Source organism: Globicephala melas, chromosome 16 (genome assembly GCF_963455315.2).
Source record: "Globicephala melas chromosome 16, mGloMel1.2, whole genome shotgun sequence".
NCBI lineage: Eukaryota > Metazoa > Chordata > Mammalia > Artiodactyla > Delphinidae > Globicephala > Globicephala melas.
In genome coordinates, this window is record NC_083329.1 from 61,237,662 (window position 1) to 61,254,204 (window position 16,543).

The window sequence follows — 16,543 nt, forward strand, 5'->3', positions numbered from 1 at the left end:
ACACAGCTGTCAGGCTGAAATTTTCTTAGGGAGCACCCCGAGGCAGCCTATTATATTTAAGTAACTTTTACTGAACTAAGTAGAGAGCTTTCCTTAGGCACGAGATAAACTTATAGCATCACAGAATTCAAAGATGTAGTCCTATAACTCTGTCAACTTTTAGAAAAAGGATCTCTTGCAGTATACACCATGTATAAATCTGGGTGGTTGGGAAAGGGAATGACCTTCAATATTAACTAGCAGATCCACTTAGGATTTTGCTGAATGTGAAGGATAATGGTCAAGGGCACAGGATGGGAGAGAAGAGGACTGGAATTACCAGAGGAAGACAAGAATCAGAAAACAGATTATCAGGCTGTTTCACACAGCAGTATTCCACACAGACAAACCTAACAGGGGAAAAAACCCAGCCACACATACAGTCAAACCCTCCGTATCCGTGAGTTCAGCCACCCAAGGAAGGAAAATATTCAGGGGGAAAAGAGTTCCAAAAAGCAAAACTTGTATTTGCTGCATACCAGCAACCATTTATATAGCATTTACACATTAAGTATTCTAAGTAATCTAGAGATGATTTAAAACCATATGGAGGGGCTTCCCTGGTGGCGCAGTGGTTAAGAATCCGCCTGCCAATGCAGGGGACACAGGTTTGAGCCCTGGTCCAGGAAGATCCCACATGCCGCAGAGCAACTAAGCCTGTGCGCCACAACTACTGAGCCTGCGCGCTAGAGCCCGTGCTCCGCAACAAGAGAAGCCACCACAATGAGAAGCCCGTGCACCGCAATGAAGAGTAGACCCCGGCTCACCGCAGCTAGAGAAAGCCTGCGTGCAGCAACAAAGACCCAATGCAGCCAAAAATAAATAAATTAAAAAAAAAACACAAACCACTATATGGAGGATATGCATAGGCCATATGCAAATACTATACCACTCTATATAAGGGACCTGAGTATCGAGGATTTGGTATCCATGGGGGTCCTAGAACCAATCCTCCATGGATACCAAGGGAAATGTACATACATTTCTGGAGTTTTGATCCCATTCTCGAAGGCCAGTTCCCGATAAGCTTTACAGGCCATCAGAATACTTTCTGTCCCCCCGGAGGTCACCTGTAATAAAAAAGAGAGGCCATCTGTGGAAGGGAGCTGGGATAGCTATCAGCATGCACTTCCTGCCTTGGACTTGAGGGTATCTGATGCAGAAACAGGTGAGCTCTGCATGCTGCAGAGGAAATGCTTCTGTCCACCAGAAGGAAAATTTGACTTTATTGGCTAAGCCCAGTCTTGGTTCAGGAGAAGAATAAAAACTACTAAATGATGAGAAGCTCCACACTGTGCGAACAAATGTACATCTGCCCAGATCCCATCTGCGCACAATCTGCCTACATTTCTGTTGTTCGTCCAGTTGCAGATAGCATAGGGCATTTTACCCCATCCAAAAGCATCAGGATTGCTGACTTTGATTTAAATTTTAATGCCCATTGAAGAGTGTGAAACTGTGAAGTTACAGCTCTAGTCAGCTATGCAATACATTAGAAGACCAAAAAGAGACACTCAGATATTCCAAAGTAAACTTGTGGTTTTGACAAGTTTGAAACACAGAAAAAAGCAGAAGCCTCTACTTAGAAGTTTGTTAACTTATCTGAAATTTTTAAAAAACATCCTAATGTTTTTAGAGTGAAGAAAAATGTTCTCCTGAAGCTACTAGGCCTAGCACCTCTGATACAGGTGAATTTCTTTACCAGAGTTGATACAAAAATACTCAGAGGTCATTTCATTCATCTTGTCTTCCTCACTGGACTACAAAACTCATGAAGGTGGGGACTGTTCTGTTCATGACAATATTCCTGACACCTAGCTAGTAGCTGACACCTACCAGACCCTCCGTTAACATTTCTTAACGCCTGATTTGACTCTCAGTAAACCATGACCAATACAGGTATGTCATACCCATCTGGCTATCCTTTGATAACATCTAAGAATGAAATAATTTCAAAACAAACAGGAAAAAAAAAAAAAAGCCATAGCACTGAGCTAGGTGGATATTTCCTTAGATTTATCATCTCCAAAGATTCATATAATCTTAGAAAGCTTTTCCATTTTACAGGTAAGAAAACTGAGCCCCCAAACTGAGAGACTAAGTGATTCATCCAGTGTCATCCATCTTTTGATAAAAAGTAAAACTTTCTATATTTTCATATTTAGTGTAACTTAACATGAGATGAAATGAGAGCAGGCGATGACTGAAATTTCCTAAAGTAATATCCACATATAAGACAAAAATACCACAGGATACAAAATCCCAGTGGAGGGACTTCCCTGGTGGCAGTGGTTAAGAGCCCACCTGCCAGTGCAGGGGACATGGGTTCGAGCCCTGCTCCGGGAAGATCCCACGTGCTGCAGAGCAGCTAAGCCTGTGCGCCACAACTACTGAGCCTGCACTCTAGAGCCCGTGAGCCACGACTACTGAAGCCTGTGCTCTAGAGCCCGTGAGCCACGACTACTGAAGCCTGCGCTCTAGGGCCCGTGAGCCACAACTACTGAAGCCCACGCGTCTAGAGCCCGTGCTCCGCAACGAGAAGCCACCGCAACGAGAAGCCCGCGCGCTGCAACAAAGAGTAGCCCCCGCTTGCCACAGCTAGAGAAAGCCCGCGCACAGCAACAAAGACCCAACGAAGACAAAAATAAAAATTAAAAATCCCAGTAGTCAGGAATTATATGGAAGATTAGCTGAGCAGAGTCAGTCATTTTGTAACTGAGGAAGCCTTCAGGAAACGTGACCGTCATCCACACAGTAAGTCACTGCACTCAGGCACAGGACACTTGTTTGTAGGCCTCTGCATTTCTCTGCTTACAGTTGAGGTCAGCGCTGCAAATCGTGGCATGTCCTGTGGTCCAGCATAAAACCTCAGAACATCATATGAGGAGCCAAGCCAGTTGTGAAGGAAGTCGAGAAAGGATCAAGTCCTCGGCGCACTCATCTCTCACTAAGGTCCAGTAATGACCTAAGCAGAAATATTTCCAAACCCCTAGTCACTCACTCACTTCACATGTCCTATTTTCAGTCCAATAACTAATCCAATCAACATCATTATCTGTTAGGCAAACACCAGTGTACTTTGGACTGTAAAAGCAGGAACACCTAAATTTTACTTCCAATTTTTATTTCTGATCCCTAAATTCTGTGTTCAAATATGCTGCTACTCTCCCATTTCCCTCTACCCCTGGCACCACCCCTCCAAAAATGGAAATCTAATTCTGAAGTAAGAAGACAGAGGCCTCAATAACTACTTATTACGTTAGTCAACATCTTTCAACATTTTTAAAACCTCTCCCTCTAATATATGACATCTAACTCAGCAACAAGAGAACAGAAAAATTTGGAAATTTTTCTTTCAGATACTCTTTGGACCTGATGGCATTTGCGCAAGCCAAGGCTGTTTCCCATGGCAACACTTTCTTTCAGTAAATAAAGTCACCTCTCACCCGTTCTAACTGGGGCAAATGAAGCTAATAAAAGGACAGTTTAAGGCTGAAGAAGAAAGAATGAGAAGAGCTTAATACCTTAGTTGGGAACAGGCTAAAGACTGCCCAGCCAGTTGGCCGTGTCTTCTTGTTTCCCACCTCTGAACTCTGAACTGTCTTCACCAGAGGTGGCTCATCAAGAGAGAGACAGAGAGAAAGACAGAGACGAAAGAGAGAAACAGAGAAACTCACATAATCCCAGAGGTAATTAGTTCTCTTATAAAAGTCTAAGTATCAGAAGAGACTGCGGATCTTAGACTCTGTCTTTCCTTCTCCTGACCCCTGACACAGCACTAAAAAGGGTCCTAATGGGAGAGGCATGGTTAAACTGTAGCAATGCAACCCCCCCACCCAGAGTTGGATTTCTGGATTAAGATGGAAGACTGAAACTACTTCACAGATTTTCTCTCCCCCAGTATGTGCAAGAATAAAGGAAAAAAGCATTAAAACCCTGCAGTAACAACAACCAAACAAAGAAAGAGGGAATCTAACACAATAAACTTCAAATACTGATGATGAGAAAAAGAAACAAGTTTCTAAAGCACAGCAAAGAGTAAAACCCAGTTCTTCATCCCTCCTCCAAGACATGGAAATTGTCCGGGTAAGTCAGCAAAACCCTGAGAATTCTCATTAACACCCCCAAACCTTCAGAGAAGCAAATGGAGGCGGATTCTTTATTGTCAGATGAGTGGGTGGTAGACATAGCGGCTGGGGAGAAACAAGCAGCCTGGGGAGAGAGGACACCAGGACTGACACTTTAAAAGTGAAGACTCCAGGGATACAGGATGAGCTAAAGAAATAAAGCCCAAAGAGTATTATTCTCTTCCAGCTAGGCAGAGTGAACTCTGGTAGGTAACTTTTAACAAAATCTCAGAAGAGGCCTAGATATTCTAATACAGGTGGAACAAAGCTTCACCCAAGCCTTGCCTCTCAGACAAGAAATGACCCATCATGCATCAGAACAAACAGAATGTCTAGAGACAATCACTGAAGCACGAGCCAAGATGAAAGAAATGGCATGGTAACTATGCAAACATATAAAAAGAAAAAAAGGTAGCCTGCAAAGTAAAGGCCAACTCAGAAGGAAATTCCTCCTGTTTCTCACTGTAGGACAATATCATAAGAACATGAATTCAAGAAAAAAGCTGAAAGACTGGCCACTGAAACAACAGAATGAGACCACAGACCTGAAAAAACCCCCAAAGTACCAAGTAGCATGATTCCAGAATTACTGAATACATTAGGAACAGCAAGAAACGGACTAAACACGGCTGAGAGTAAAAATATTGACTTAGAGGAAAGGTTTAAGGTAAATTTAGTGAACCCAGATAAGAAAGAGATTGAAAGCTCAGTGCTGCTCTACCTTTGCAGAACTGCGTCCACCTGGCTGGTCATAGATAACCAAAAGGCGTGCAGAGAGGAAGGACGGGCACGGGTGGAAATCTGTGAAATCATATTCTCTAAGAAAAGCGGAGAATCCTAGGAAAACTGTGGTGAAGAGAAGATTCAGGGGGAAAGAGGCTTTCAAGTATACAAAGGTCTCCCACATGGAAAAAAACAATCATGGAACTTCGATTTCCAGCAATCTACATTATATACCTTGGGCAACCGTCCTAACTAGAACAACTAAAAAAGCTTGATAAAACATTAAAAAATATTTTTACATCCACCACTGAGTTAACATAAAGGAACACACTGAACCCCCAAACAAAGCAAAATCAAGAATCCTACAAGATAAGTGAATGTCAAAGCTGGTTTTAACTTTGAAGGTTACTGCCAACTCCTAGATCTAGACCTCAAACTCCCACTTTGACAAATAAACAGGAAATAAATGTAGGGCCTGCTCAAGATAAGGAATCTAAGAGGCGATGGCTGAAAACAGAGCCTTCACCCACACTCTTAGAGGTACAAGAAATAAACCCCGCTGGTACAGAAGAGAACAGCAAGAAAAATTACTTTTCTCAACCCAGATGCTCAGGGTAAAGAAAAATAAGGATCTCTCCAGAATGTATGCCAAGACAGCTTTTATTCCAGTTTGTGGTCTGAGTTCAGACTACTTCCATAGTACAAAACTGTGAGCTGAAAATCAGACTTAAATTGGTTCCAGTGTGGCAGCACTTCACAGCAAATCCCCAGTAACTGGCAGGAGTAAATACAAAAATACAAATCTTCTCTGGAAGAACTTAACTTCAATCTAGGCCTCAAAGTTAAATTTCCAAGAAAATGAGTGACTCACAGAAAAAAAAAAAAAACACACAAATATAAGGATACAAGACAGCATAAGTGAAACCAGCAGAAAAAGACAGGTAAGACTCATGAATAATGGAATTATCAGACACAGACTATAAAATAATTATGTGTAATATATTTAAATAAACAAAGCATAAGACAAGGAAAGGGACTACAAAGAACAACCAAGCAAATTAAAAAAAGAACCAAACAGAATTCTCAAGAATGAAAAACACAGTAAATGAAATTTAAAAACCCAATGGAAGAACTAAAGAGTGGATTATACACAGCTAAAGGGGGAATTAATAAAACCCCTGCATGTATCACCCAGCTCCAACAATTCTCAACTCATAGCCCATCTTTCTTCTAACCGCAACTGCCCCAGCCATTGTTGCTATTGAGAATATCAGTCGTTCTAAAAGTTAAACCTTTACAGGTTATCTACGTCTTCTGGCTGCTTTTAAATACCAACTAGAGGTGTGTTAGCCTTTCTCACTCTATCATTCATGTCTCTTAACTTTCTATTTGTCTCTCCAGGTTTTATTCTGGTTAATTTTTAAAACTGTCTTATCCCATAAATTTGACTTAGGAACCATGTAAATATTTTACATGGCTATAAATGAACTAGGGCTCCTTGAATAAATGGCTGATTCTGGGTCTGGAGCAGGAAATGTAAAAGGTAAACCTGGAATATCTCATCAAATAAAAATATTTTGTCCAGGGCTTCCCTGGTGGCGCAGTGGTTGAGAGTCCGCCTGCCGATGCAGGGGACACGGGTTTGTGCCCCGGTCTGGGAGGATCCCACGTGCCGCGGAGCGGCTGGGCCCGTGAGCCATGGCCACTGGGCCTGCACGTCCGGAGCCTGTGCTCCGCAGCAGGAGAGGCCACAGCAAGGAGAGGCCCGTGTACCACAAAAAAAAAAAAAAATTGTCCCAAAAAAAAGAAGGAAAGAAAGGAAGTTTGCAAAGACTACTTGAATCATGCAAAAAGACCCAGGAGCCAAAATTAAGAAGTTCCCACTGGCCAAAAATGGAGTAATTTGAGTATCATTCTGAGTGACAGCTACAACAGACTGACACACACACACTATTCTATGATTCATCCACCCCACTGTTGATAAGCATTTGAATTATTTCCAGTTTTTAGCTACCATGAACAATGTTGCTATGAATATACATCTATCCTGATACACACATGTACGTTTTTCTAGAATATATCCCAAGTAGTGGCATATCAGGGTCATAAGATACAGGTACCTTCAACTTCACTGGATAAGGCCAAAGTGTTTTTGTGCTTGTTTAAACTGTGGTCTCTTAAAAAGTTCACAGAGCCTGTCATACAGAGTGAAGTCAGAAAGAGAAAAAGAAATATCATATATTAACGCATATATGTGGAATCTAGAAAAATGGTACAGATGAACCTATTTTCAGGGCAGGAATAGAGATGCATATGTAGAGAACGGACATGTAGACACAGAGGGGGATGGGGAGGGTGGGACGAATTGGGAGGTTAGGATTGATATATATACACTACCACGCGTAAAACAGACGGCTGGTGGGAACCTGCTGCATAGCACAGGGAGCTGAGCTCGGTGCTCTGTGATGACCTAGATGGGTGGGATTCGGCAGGGTGGGGGGGTGGAAGGGAGGTCCAAGAGGGAGGGGATATAGGTATACATATAGCTGATCCACTTCGTTGTACAGCAGAAACTAACACAACACTGTAAAGCAACTATACTCCATTAAAAAAAAAAGTAAACTGAGCAACTGATCTTCAGAAGAAATTATTTAAAAAAATATTTAGTGAGGCTTAAAAAAAAAAAGTTCATAAAGAGTCTAATGGCACAGAAGAATACCCACGTACTGTACGTATACTGGCATCTCCCCTCTACATCATCCCATTCAGCTAAATGCCATAAGGGAACCCACTGCTAGATTATGGCTGGTTTGTAACAGTTTTGGAACTTTTGGGGGGAAAATGAATGCCAGGAATACCAGTTTTGTTAGCTACTGAGTATTTGAACATGTTGATTTTTCATGGTGCCAACTTAAAAGTAAATGGAGAGATATACCATGTTCTTGGATTGGAAGAATCAACATTGTGAAAATGACTATACTACCCAAAGCAATCTACAGATTCAATGCAATCCCTATCAAACTACCACTGGCATTTTTCACAGAACTAGAATAAAAAATTTCACAATTTGTATGGAAACACAAAAGACCCCAAATAGCCAAAGCAATCTTGAGAAAGAAAAACGGAGCTGGAGGAATCAGGCTCCCTGACTTCAGACTATACTACAAAGCTACAGTAATCAAGACAGTATGGTACTGGCACAAAAACAGAAAGATAGATCAGTGGAACAGGATAGAAAGCCCAGAGATAAACCCACGCACATATGGTCACCTTATCTTTGATAAAGGAGGCAGGAATGTACAGTGGAGAAAGGACAGCCTCTTCAATACGTGGTGCTGGGAAAACTGGACAGGTACATGTAAAAGTATGAGATTAGATCACTCCCTAACACCATACACAAAAATAAACTCAAAATGGATTAAAGACCTAAATGTAAGGCCAGAAACTATCAAACTCTTAGAGGAAAACATAGGCAGAACACTCTATGACATAAATCACAGCAAGATCCTTTTTGACCCACCTCCTAGAGAAATGGAAATAAAAACAAAAATAAACAAATGGGCCCTAATGAAACTTCAAAGCTTTTGCACAGCAAAGGAAACCATAAACAAGACCAAAAGACAACCCTCAGAATGGGAGAAAATATTTGCAACTGAAGCAACTAACAAAGGATTAATTTCCAAAATTTACAAGCAGCTCATGCAGCTCAATAACAAAAAACAAACAACCCAATCCAAAAATGGGCAGAAGACCCAAATAGACATTTCTCCAAAGAAGATATACAGACTGCCAACAAACACATGAAAGAATGCTCAACATCATTAATCATTAGAGAAATGCAAATCAAAACTACAATGAGATATCATCTCACACCGGTCAGAATGGCCATCATCAAAAAATCTAGAAACAATAAATGCTGGAGAGGGTGTGGAGAAAAGGGAACACTCTTGCACTGCTGGTGGGAATGTGAATTGGTACAGCCACTATGGAGAACAGTATGGAGGTTCCTTAAAAAACTACAAATAAAAATAAAAAAATAAAAAAAAAAAACTACAAATAGAACTACCATATGACCCAGCAATCCCACTACTGGGCATATACCCTGAGAAAACCATAATTCAAAAAGAGTCATGTACCAAAATGTTCATTGCAGCTCTATTTACAATAGCCCGGAGATGGAAACAACCTAAGTGCGCATCATCGGATGAACGGATAAAGAAGATGTGGCACATATATACAATGGAATATTACTCAGCCATAAAAAGAAAGGAAACTGAGCTATTTGTAATGAGGTGGATAGACCTAGAGTCTGTCATACAGAGTGAAGTAAGTCAGAAAGAGAAAGACAAATACCGTATGCTAACACATATATATGGAATTTAAGAAAAAAAATGTCATGAAGAACCTAGGGGTAAGACAGGAATAAAGACACAAATCTACTAGAGAACGGACTTGAGGATATGGGGAGGGGGAAGGGTGAGCTGTGACAAAGCTAAACGTAAGGTAGATAGCTAGTGAGAAGCAGCTGCATAGCACAGGGAGATCAGCTTGGTGCTCTGTGACCGCCTGGAGGGGTGGGATAGGGAGGGTGGGAGGGAGGGAGAAGCAAGAGGGAAGAGATATGGGAACATATGTATATGTATAACTGATTCACTTTGTTATAAAGCAGAAACTAACACACCATTGTAAAGCAATTAATACCCCAATAAAGATGTTAAAAAAAAAAAGTAAAACCTAATGCTGCTTATTGGGAAAAAACAAAAAAGTATAAAATGTTCTCGTCTTGGGATGGGCCCTTCAAAATTAAATTTGCAGACTTTCTCATGATTACAAAAGTATTTGGTATGATAGGATTAGCACCCCTAGGTTACCATTACAGCACTCTGGGTTAAATCTACCTATCCTGATAAGATGAAATTTACTTTTTTCTAGAGAAGGCAAGATCAGTTTGTGGTACCAAACCTCAACAGAAGTTTATCAATCACAGTTTAGGAAAACTAACAAACATCTACTGGAAAGAACAGTTGAAAGAAGGAATCCTCATGTGCATCTTTAAATACAATGACACCCTCTTCCTTTATTCCTAAACCAACTGAGATTCAATTTATAGCAAAATAATAAACATCCAGCTCAAGCAAAACAAGTATATCAAAAAACTATGGGATGGTTTGAAAAAATTATATAGATAAGTGGGTAGGTAGGTAGGTGGGTGGAAGAAAGGGAGGGAGAGAAAGAGGAGAGAGCAGATATGACAAAATATTTATATTTAGTGAATCTAGGATGTTCTTTAAACTATTCTGACAACTTAATGTAAGTTTAAAGTTTTTCAAAATAAAAGACTGAAGAGAAAAAATATCTAGAAGATATTTACCAAAATGTTGACACTCCATGAATTACAAAATCATAACGTTTAAAAATCGCTGTTAACCTCGATCTTCCTACAATAATCATGTATTACTTGTGTAATAAAATGTTTTGAATAAACTCTTCCATTTTAAGCTAAAAAAATCAGATTATAGGATGCCACCTGCATATACTTACACATCCACAGGAATCTGGTCCCCCATTGAATAGGGAACAAGCCATCCTCACAATCTCTGCTTCTATCTTACGTAGTCCTGGGAAGATATCTGGATGCAGCGGATTACTCCATGCAAAATCTCCATAAGCCTGCAGAGAAATGCAAGCAGATGTGAAGACGATTACATTGTATAAAAAAAAAGAATCATGCAACAAACAAAAGTTTCTAGGTATCAGACACAACACTAGAAACTGGAAAAATGGTAAGATATGTTCCCCAATCTAAAGAAGATCAAAATATACTGGGGGAGACAGGCAGGCATAAAAATTATTTTACAGTGTGGTAAGAGAGGAAGTATAAATGCGGTTAAAAGCACAGACTAAAACACCAAACAGCCCCAGTTTGAAATCTTAGCTTTACCTGTCACTTCTAGCTGTGTATTCTTAGGTCAGACAACCTCTCTGAGGCTCAATTTCCTCATATGCTAAAGGGGATAATCATAGTACCTACCTGATGGGGTTCTAGCCATAAGTAAATAAGGTAACGCATGCGAAGCACTTTAACTATTTTAAGTGCGATACCAGATGTACATACGTACATGAGGGTTAGGGGCCTTAAAGAGGGAATAGCGAACATCCTGAGTGGTCTGGAGGTTATCTGTTCAGTGGAACCTTGAGACATGAATAGGAACTCATCACTCAGAACAGGAGGGAAAGGAAAACAACATAGGAGCAAGGTGTACTCAGTAAAGAGAAAAGGCAGTGGTTAGTATTCATGAGGGAAAATAACAGGAATGGCTGAAAAAAATAGGTGGGAGCTGGCTCACGAAGGGACTTGTATTTTCTGCTGCATGGGCAGCCTGACTTTTGTCCTGTAGATAATGGGAAGACACTGAAAGATTCTTAAGCGTAGAAGTAAGGTCAGGGTATTCTGTCAAGATACAGCTGAGCAAAACCTATAATATTTAGTAAGGTATGCACAGTTTCATAGTTACAATAATCAAACACAAAGACCTTAGAGACCAGCAGTCCAATGCCAATTTTATACGACAAAGTGGGGCTTAAAAAATAAATCTGATTAGAAGTGGAAGAAGCTAAAGGCAATTTTAAAGGCAACGAAAAGTGAGAATTATTTGAATTATAATTGAGACCACTGCTCATTCTCAGATCATGTGATTTGAGACTCATGCAGTACCGGAAATTATGACCCAGTGTCCATCCCTTGTCTCTTCTGATCCAACAAAATATACCTTGTCATTAATAATGTCAAATGATGGACTACCTTCCCTAGTATCTGCCTCCTACACAGGGCGTCTGTGAAGCCTGGAAACACAAGTCACATTTTACTTTTTTACAGATTGAAGATGTCTTTGATTAATATTATGCATATTCGCCTATGTCTGGGTAAAGAGACACTTTCTAAACCTCTTTAGTTTTATTTTAACAATAAACTTTCATTAAGTAATTTTTTTTTAATTACAAAAATAAGGAGGAAAAAAATGCGGTAATCTAAAGTGGCAGGGCCACACACTCCCTGCAAGTACGGGGCACTCGCTCACCTTCACAAGGAGTTCAGTGAGCTCCTTCTCCCCACTGTACACCGCTCCGGAGGCCTTCCCTTCTTGCCACAAGACATCTACAGAGAAAGGGAAGACCACTGGATCAGTAAGCACGAGCCTTTGGGAAGACAGGTTCTAATAAAGAAGAAATAGGAAGAAACTCCTCTGCGTACAAAAGAAAAAACAAGTTGGAGTGGAAACCCAAAGGTGTTCTTACATAAAATCAAGAAAAAGAACTCCAATAAAGAGCTATCACAGCAAAATAAAGATGAAAGGTCAACAATTACCATCAACAACAGTGTGAAAAAGGTATTAACAGCATCTAGGTGCAGTGAAGACAGTCCAATAATAATGTCACCATCCCCAGCTGCCTTCCAGCAGCAGAACAATTTCCCTTTATCTGTACTCCTTTTCTGTTCTCTGTATGGCTCAGCTTGACCTGTTTTGGCAGTGGCTTCCTTCTTCTCCCCCTTCCTAGCCAGTCAAAGGAAGTGTGGGAACTGCTATGAGCAGAGTTAGCAGAAAAGAGTAAGGCGAAGGTGCAGAATTTCCGTAAACTATCTATCACCAGAGCTGGAGCCAGGGAACTGAATCCCTGACTAGACAAATCGTGGTGAGATATGAACCACTGGCATCCTGTCCTCAGGGACCCCTCCTTCAGACAAGCCTGGAAACCCATACAGAATTAGCCACCTGCTTCCAGCAACCTCTGCTGCAGCACTCAGCATCAGGAACACAGCCATCACTGGGAGAAGGCTCAGAGGACAGGTTCCTGACCAGAATGTAAGGTCCGACTTTCCACTTCCTGTCTGAGGTGCCCCCCCCACCAGAGACACTCTACAATACCAACAAATCTGTTCATGTGGGTGTCTCAGGTCCTTTTAGGACAACATGGCTGTGCCCTATTGAAAATGGGTAGTGAGAATTACAGAAGCACCCTAACTGAAAACTGTTGCCATGGGCTCTACAAAGCCAAGATCTGCAGTTCCAATGAGAGCAGAAGACTGAGTAGTGAATATCCCGAAAAACCCCTCATTCTCACGTGATCTGCCAGCTTGTGGCCAGTCTGACCTTCCCTCTTTCTTTAGAGGACACTGGTCTGTGCCATGTATGTCTTCAGACCAGAGGTCACCAGCATTTCAATAGCAGGATATATGGTTTTATTTCCTGTTATTTTACTGAGGCTACAGAGGATGGCAATGGACAGTGACTTAAAAATGGAAGGGAAGGAAATATGGGGCAGCTAACCAGCCCTCATAATCATAGAAATCTTTAATACACAGGCCTCAGAGAATGCTAATCCTTGCTTTATATCATATATAAATCCTGCACTGTATCGAGTTTTGTACCATCTGATGTCAAAAATTCAACAGATTTCAATTAGAAATTTAAAAATGTAATATGGTATCCTGGACTAGATCCTAGAACAGGAAAAAGGACATTATAGAAAAACTGGTGAAACAGGAAGACAATCTGTAGTTTAGTTAATAGCACTGTACCGATGTTAATTTTTTAGTTTTGACAAATGTACCATGGTTATCTTAGATGTTAACATCAGGAGAAGCTGGGTAAGGGGTATGTGGGAAATCTCTCTATTATCTTTGCAAATTTTCTATAAATCTAAAATTATGCCAAACTAAAAAGCCTATTTTTAAAAGGTATTTGTAATATGATCTTAATTTGTAACAAACATGTTTGTGTTAATAATAGTTAACACTTATCGAGCACTTATTATAAGCCAGGTATTATATATTTACATGCATAATCTCATTTAATCTCTACAATTATCCTTTCAGATAAGTATCATCGTTATTATCCTCATTGTAGAGAGACAGAAACAGAGGCAGAGAGAAGTTAAGTAACCAACCCAAGGCCATATTTTAAGTGGCTGAACCAGATGTGAATCCAGGCTGAGTGAATCCGGGCTGTACTCTTAAACATTAAGCTACTTATTAGTTCTTTTATCCTTCCCACACGTGCTCATGCATATATGTACGTGTGTGTGCTTATTACACAAGACACTATTAACATTCTGAGATGATACATGTATATCATCTGTGTTTCTTTTGAGGATGAAATTATACTGACTTGTTATTTTCTTCTGTGCCTCTTTACAGATTTCACAATTTCTATAATGAATCTGTATTTCATTTTATTAGATACTTTCTCTTTCCAAAAAACAAATCGGTCTATTTTATTCCGGCTTAGAAAAGAAAATGGAACCAAGTTCCACCATCTCCGAGATTTGTCTGCTTTATGGGTGAAGGATGAATCTATATAAATACAGTTTTTAAAATCCGAAATTCAGCCTTTGAGACAGGGAGTGGGCCCTCCTGAATATAGAAGCACCCGGGATGAACTCTTCTTAACCTCTGCCAACATCAAATGATGACCAAATAAGCAGCCACATTAAGGAAGCAGGGAGCATATGTTTGCTGAGAATCGTACCCATAGAGCTGTATTCTTTGAGCTTCTCCAGAACTGCAGCCGGGCTCATTCCTTGAGAGGGCAGGGCTTTCACGTAATCTTTGTCCACTTTCAGGAATGACATATTCTTGCTAATATCTTCCTTGGTCTTGTTCAACTTATCTTGGATCTCCAAAGATAAGAAAGATAAAGTTAACAGGGAGCTAGAAGAATACAGCGCGGAGAGTAGAAGAACAAGTTACAACACCAAACCAACTGCTCAACGCTGGGCACTGCACAAGTGCTTCAGAATAAGGATGGTATTTTTTCTTAAAAAGGTGTGGTGACATTTTGACCATTCAGCTATTTTCTGGCCTGGGCAATAGCCTCTAAGAAGTCTGAAAAGTCAGCTTTCTCTCTGAAGGTCAAAGAGACACTCAACTCCCTACTCCACCCCCACCCTTTTCCTCTGCCACGACGACCTCACCAAGTCAGCACTTCTCTGAGGGCAGTATTTGGACCTTGTTCGACCCTTGGCAGCAGCTACAGTGTGTGCACCAAAGAAACTAAGGTAGAACCATGAACAGTAGCCAGAAAACAGGCCAAGCAGCAGTAAAACAGATTCTGGTGCTTGAGCAAAGGATGAGCTCCTTCACCAAGGCACGCCCAGAGCACACCAGGCATCTGGAGGCCCTACACAAATCCCCACACACAAGCCCGAGACATGCTGGGAAGAGCCAGGGAGGCTGCCACCTGTCTCCTCAGGTTGACAGCTTTGCACTGCTTGACTCTTAAGTGCTAGGAGGAGCTGAAGTCCTTTCTGCTACATCACTTATCAGCTATGGTTATTTCGTTTCCATCCTCATCAGACATTTTCTTTCATTCATGCACTTACTTAATAAATATTTGTTGAACTACTACTGTGGGCCAGAGATACACAGTGAACAAAACAAACTTAGGCCGGGAATGGGGTGTGTGTGTGTGTCCTGTTCTCCTGAGCTTATTTTTAGCATCACAGTCAGAAACTAAAAGTCAGGTAATGAAAAGTGCCATGGATGATTAGAACCCAAGAGGGTCTTCTCAGACGTGGCCCTCAACGGAACCACAGGGAAAGCCTCTCCTTTAAAACACGTCTGCAAAGTCTAACACGCAGACATTGGCAGGAAGCAGGGTCCACACTCCTGGGCAATGCCAGGGCATGTGATGGACATGAAGGTATTTTTTAAGTTGTAAATAAAGAATTATGCTGCATAAATGTAACCAGAACTATGAAAGCTGAGCTTCCATGCACAGATGCTGCTGCTGTAATGAAGCAGACAGAAATGATAGAGAGGCAGGTCAGAAAGCACAGCAAACACATCCTCACCCCAATTCTTGCCTCAGAACCTCCACTGCATTTTAATTTCTTCACAGCATTTATTTCCAAGTGAAATTCTTATGTATTTGTTTACTCACTCATTTTCTGTCTTTCCTTAGTACTGAAATATAGATTCTATGGAGGAAGGACTTGGCCTTGTTCACCACTGTGTCCCCAGCACCCAGAATAGTACCTGACCCTGAGCAGGTGCTCAATGAATGACAGAGGGACACACACACTCACTCAAAACAAGTAACTTTTGTCTCTGTGCCTCAAAATCTGCATCTAAAAATTGAAAGGTGATTATACAGTTTCTAAGTACCTTCCAATTCTGTTATCATATACATGTAATGGGTTCTGGAACCCCAGCGTTTATTTGTCTCAAAATCTGAAACTGAAGGAGAAAAATGTGATGAATAAAGGCAGAAAAAATACAGGGAATAATATGGGGAAAAGCTATTATCCTTTGTGATCAGTTCATCCTTTCTATCTTCCCTCTCCCCTACCCTTCATTTTCTAAGGACTAAAGTAGATTTAATTTTAGGACTTAATATGATTAGAGGTCAAATAAAAGCCCTCATGCTCCTTCTCCACCCCAGTTATTCCTTCCACTTCCCCACAGGAAATGAACCTGAAAATACAAAGTCCTGGGAGACTTAGCACAGGGGTCTGAACGGACTTCATTCAAAGGCTAAAAGATAACTGCCATCTTTCCTGGTTTGGCCAGGAAAGGGGAAAAGGAACTGAGAGCCAAAAGTGAAAGAAAGCTTGCAGCAAAGCTGAGGGGCAGGGCAGGGAAGCAAGGAAGATGA

At 40.9% G+C, this 16,543-nt stretch overlaps 1 protein-coding gene across 4 annotated transcripts in view; it reads right to left on the reverse strand.

Annotated features, from left to right (window-relative positions):
- SGPL1 (sphingosine-1-phosphate lyase 1) overlaps window positions 1–16,543 on the reverse strand; it is a 61,269-nt gene that overhangs the window by 10,365 nt on the left and 34,361 nt on the right. For all 4 annotated transcript variants that reach the window (XM_060286037.2, XM_030862510.2, XM_060286039.1 and 1 more), the window contains 4 exons: window positions 14,417–14,564; window positions 11,969–12,045; window positions 10,431–10,559; window positions 1,021–1,109 (listed from right to left, as the gene is read on the reverse strand). In XM_060286037.2, coding sequence (XP_060142020.1) covers window positions 1,021–1,109; window positions 10,431–10,559; window positions 11,969–12,045; window positions 14,417–14,564 — 443 coding nt within the window. The remainder of the gene's footprint in view (window positions 1–1,020; window positions 1,110–10,430; window positions 10,560–11,968; window positions 12,046–14,416; window positions 14,565–16,543) is intronic.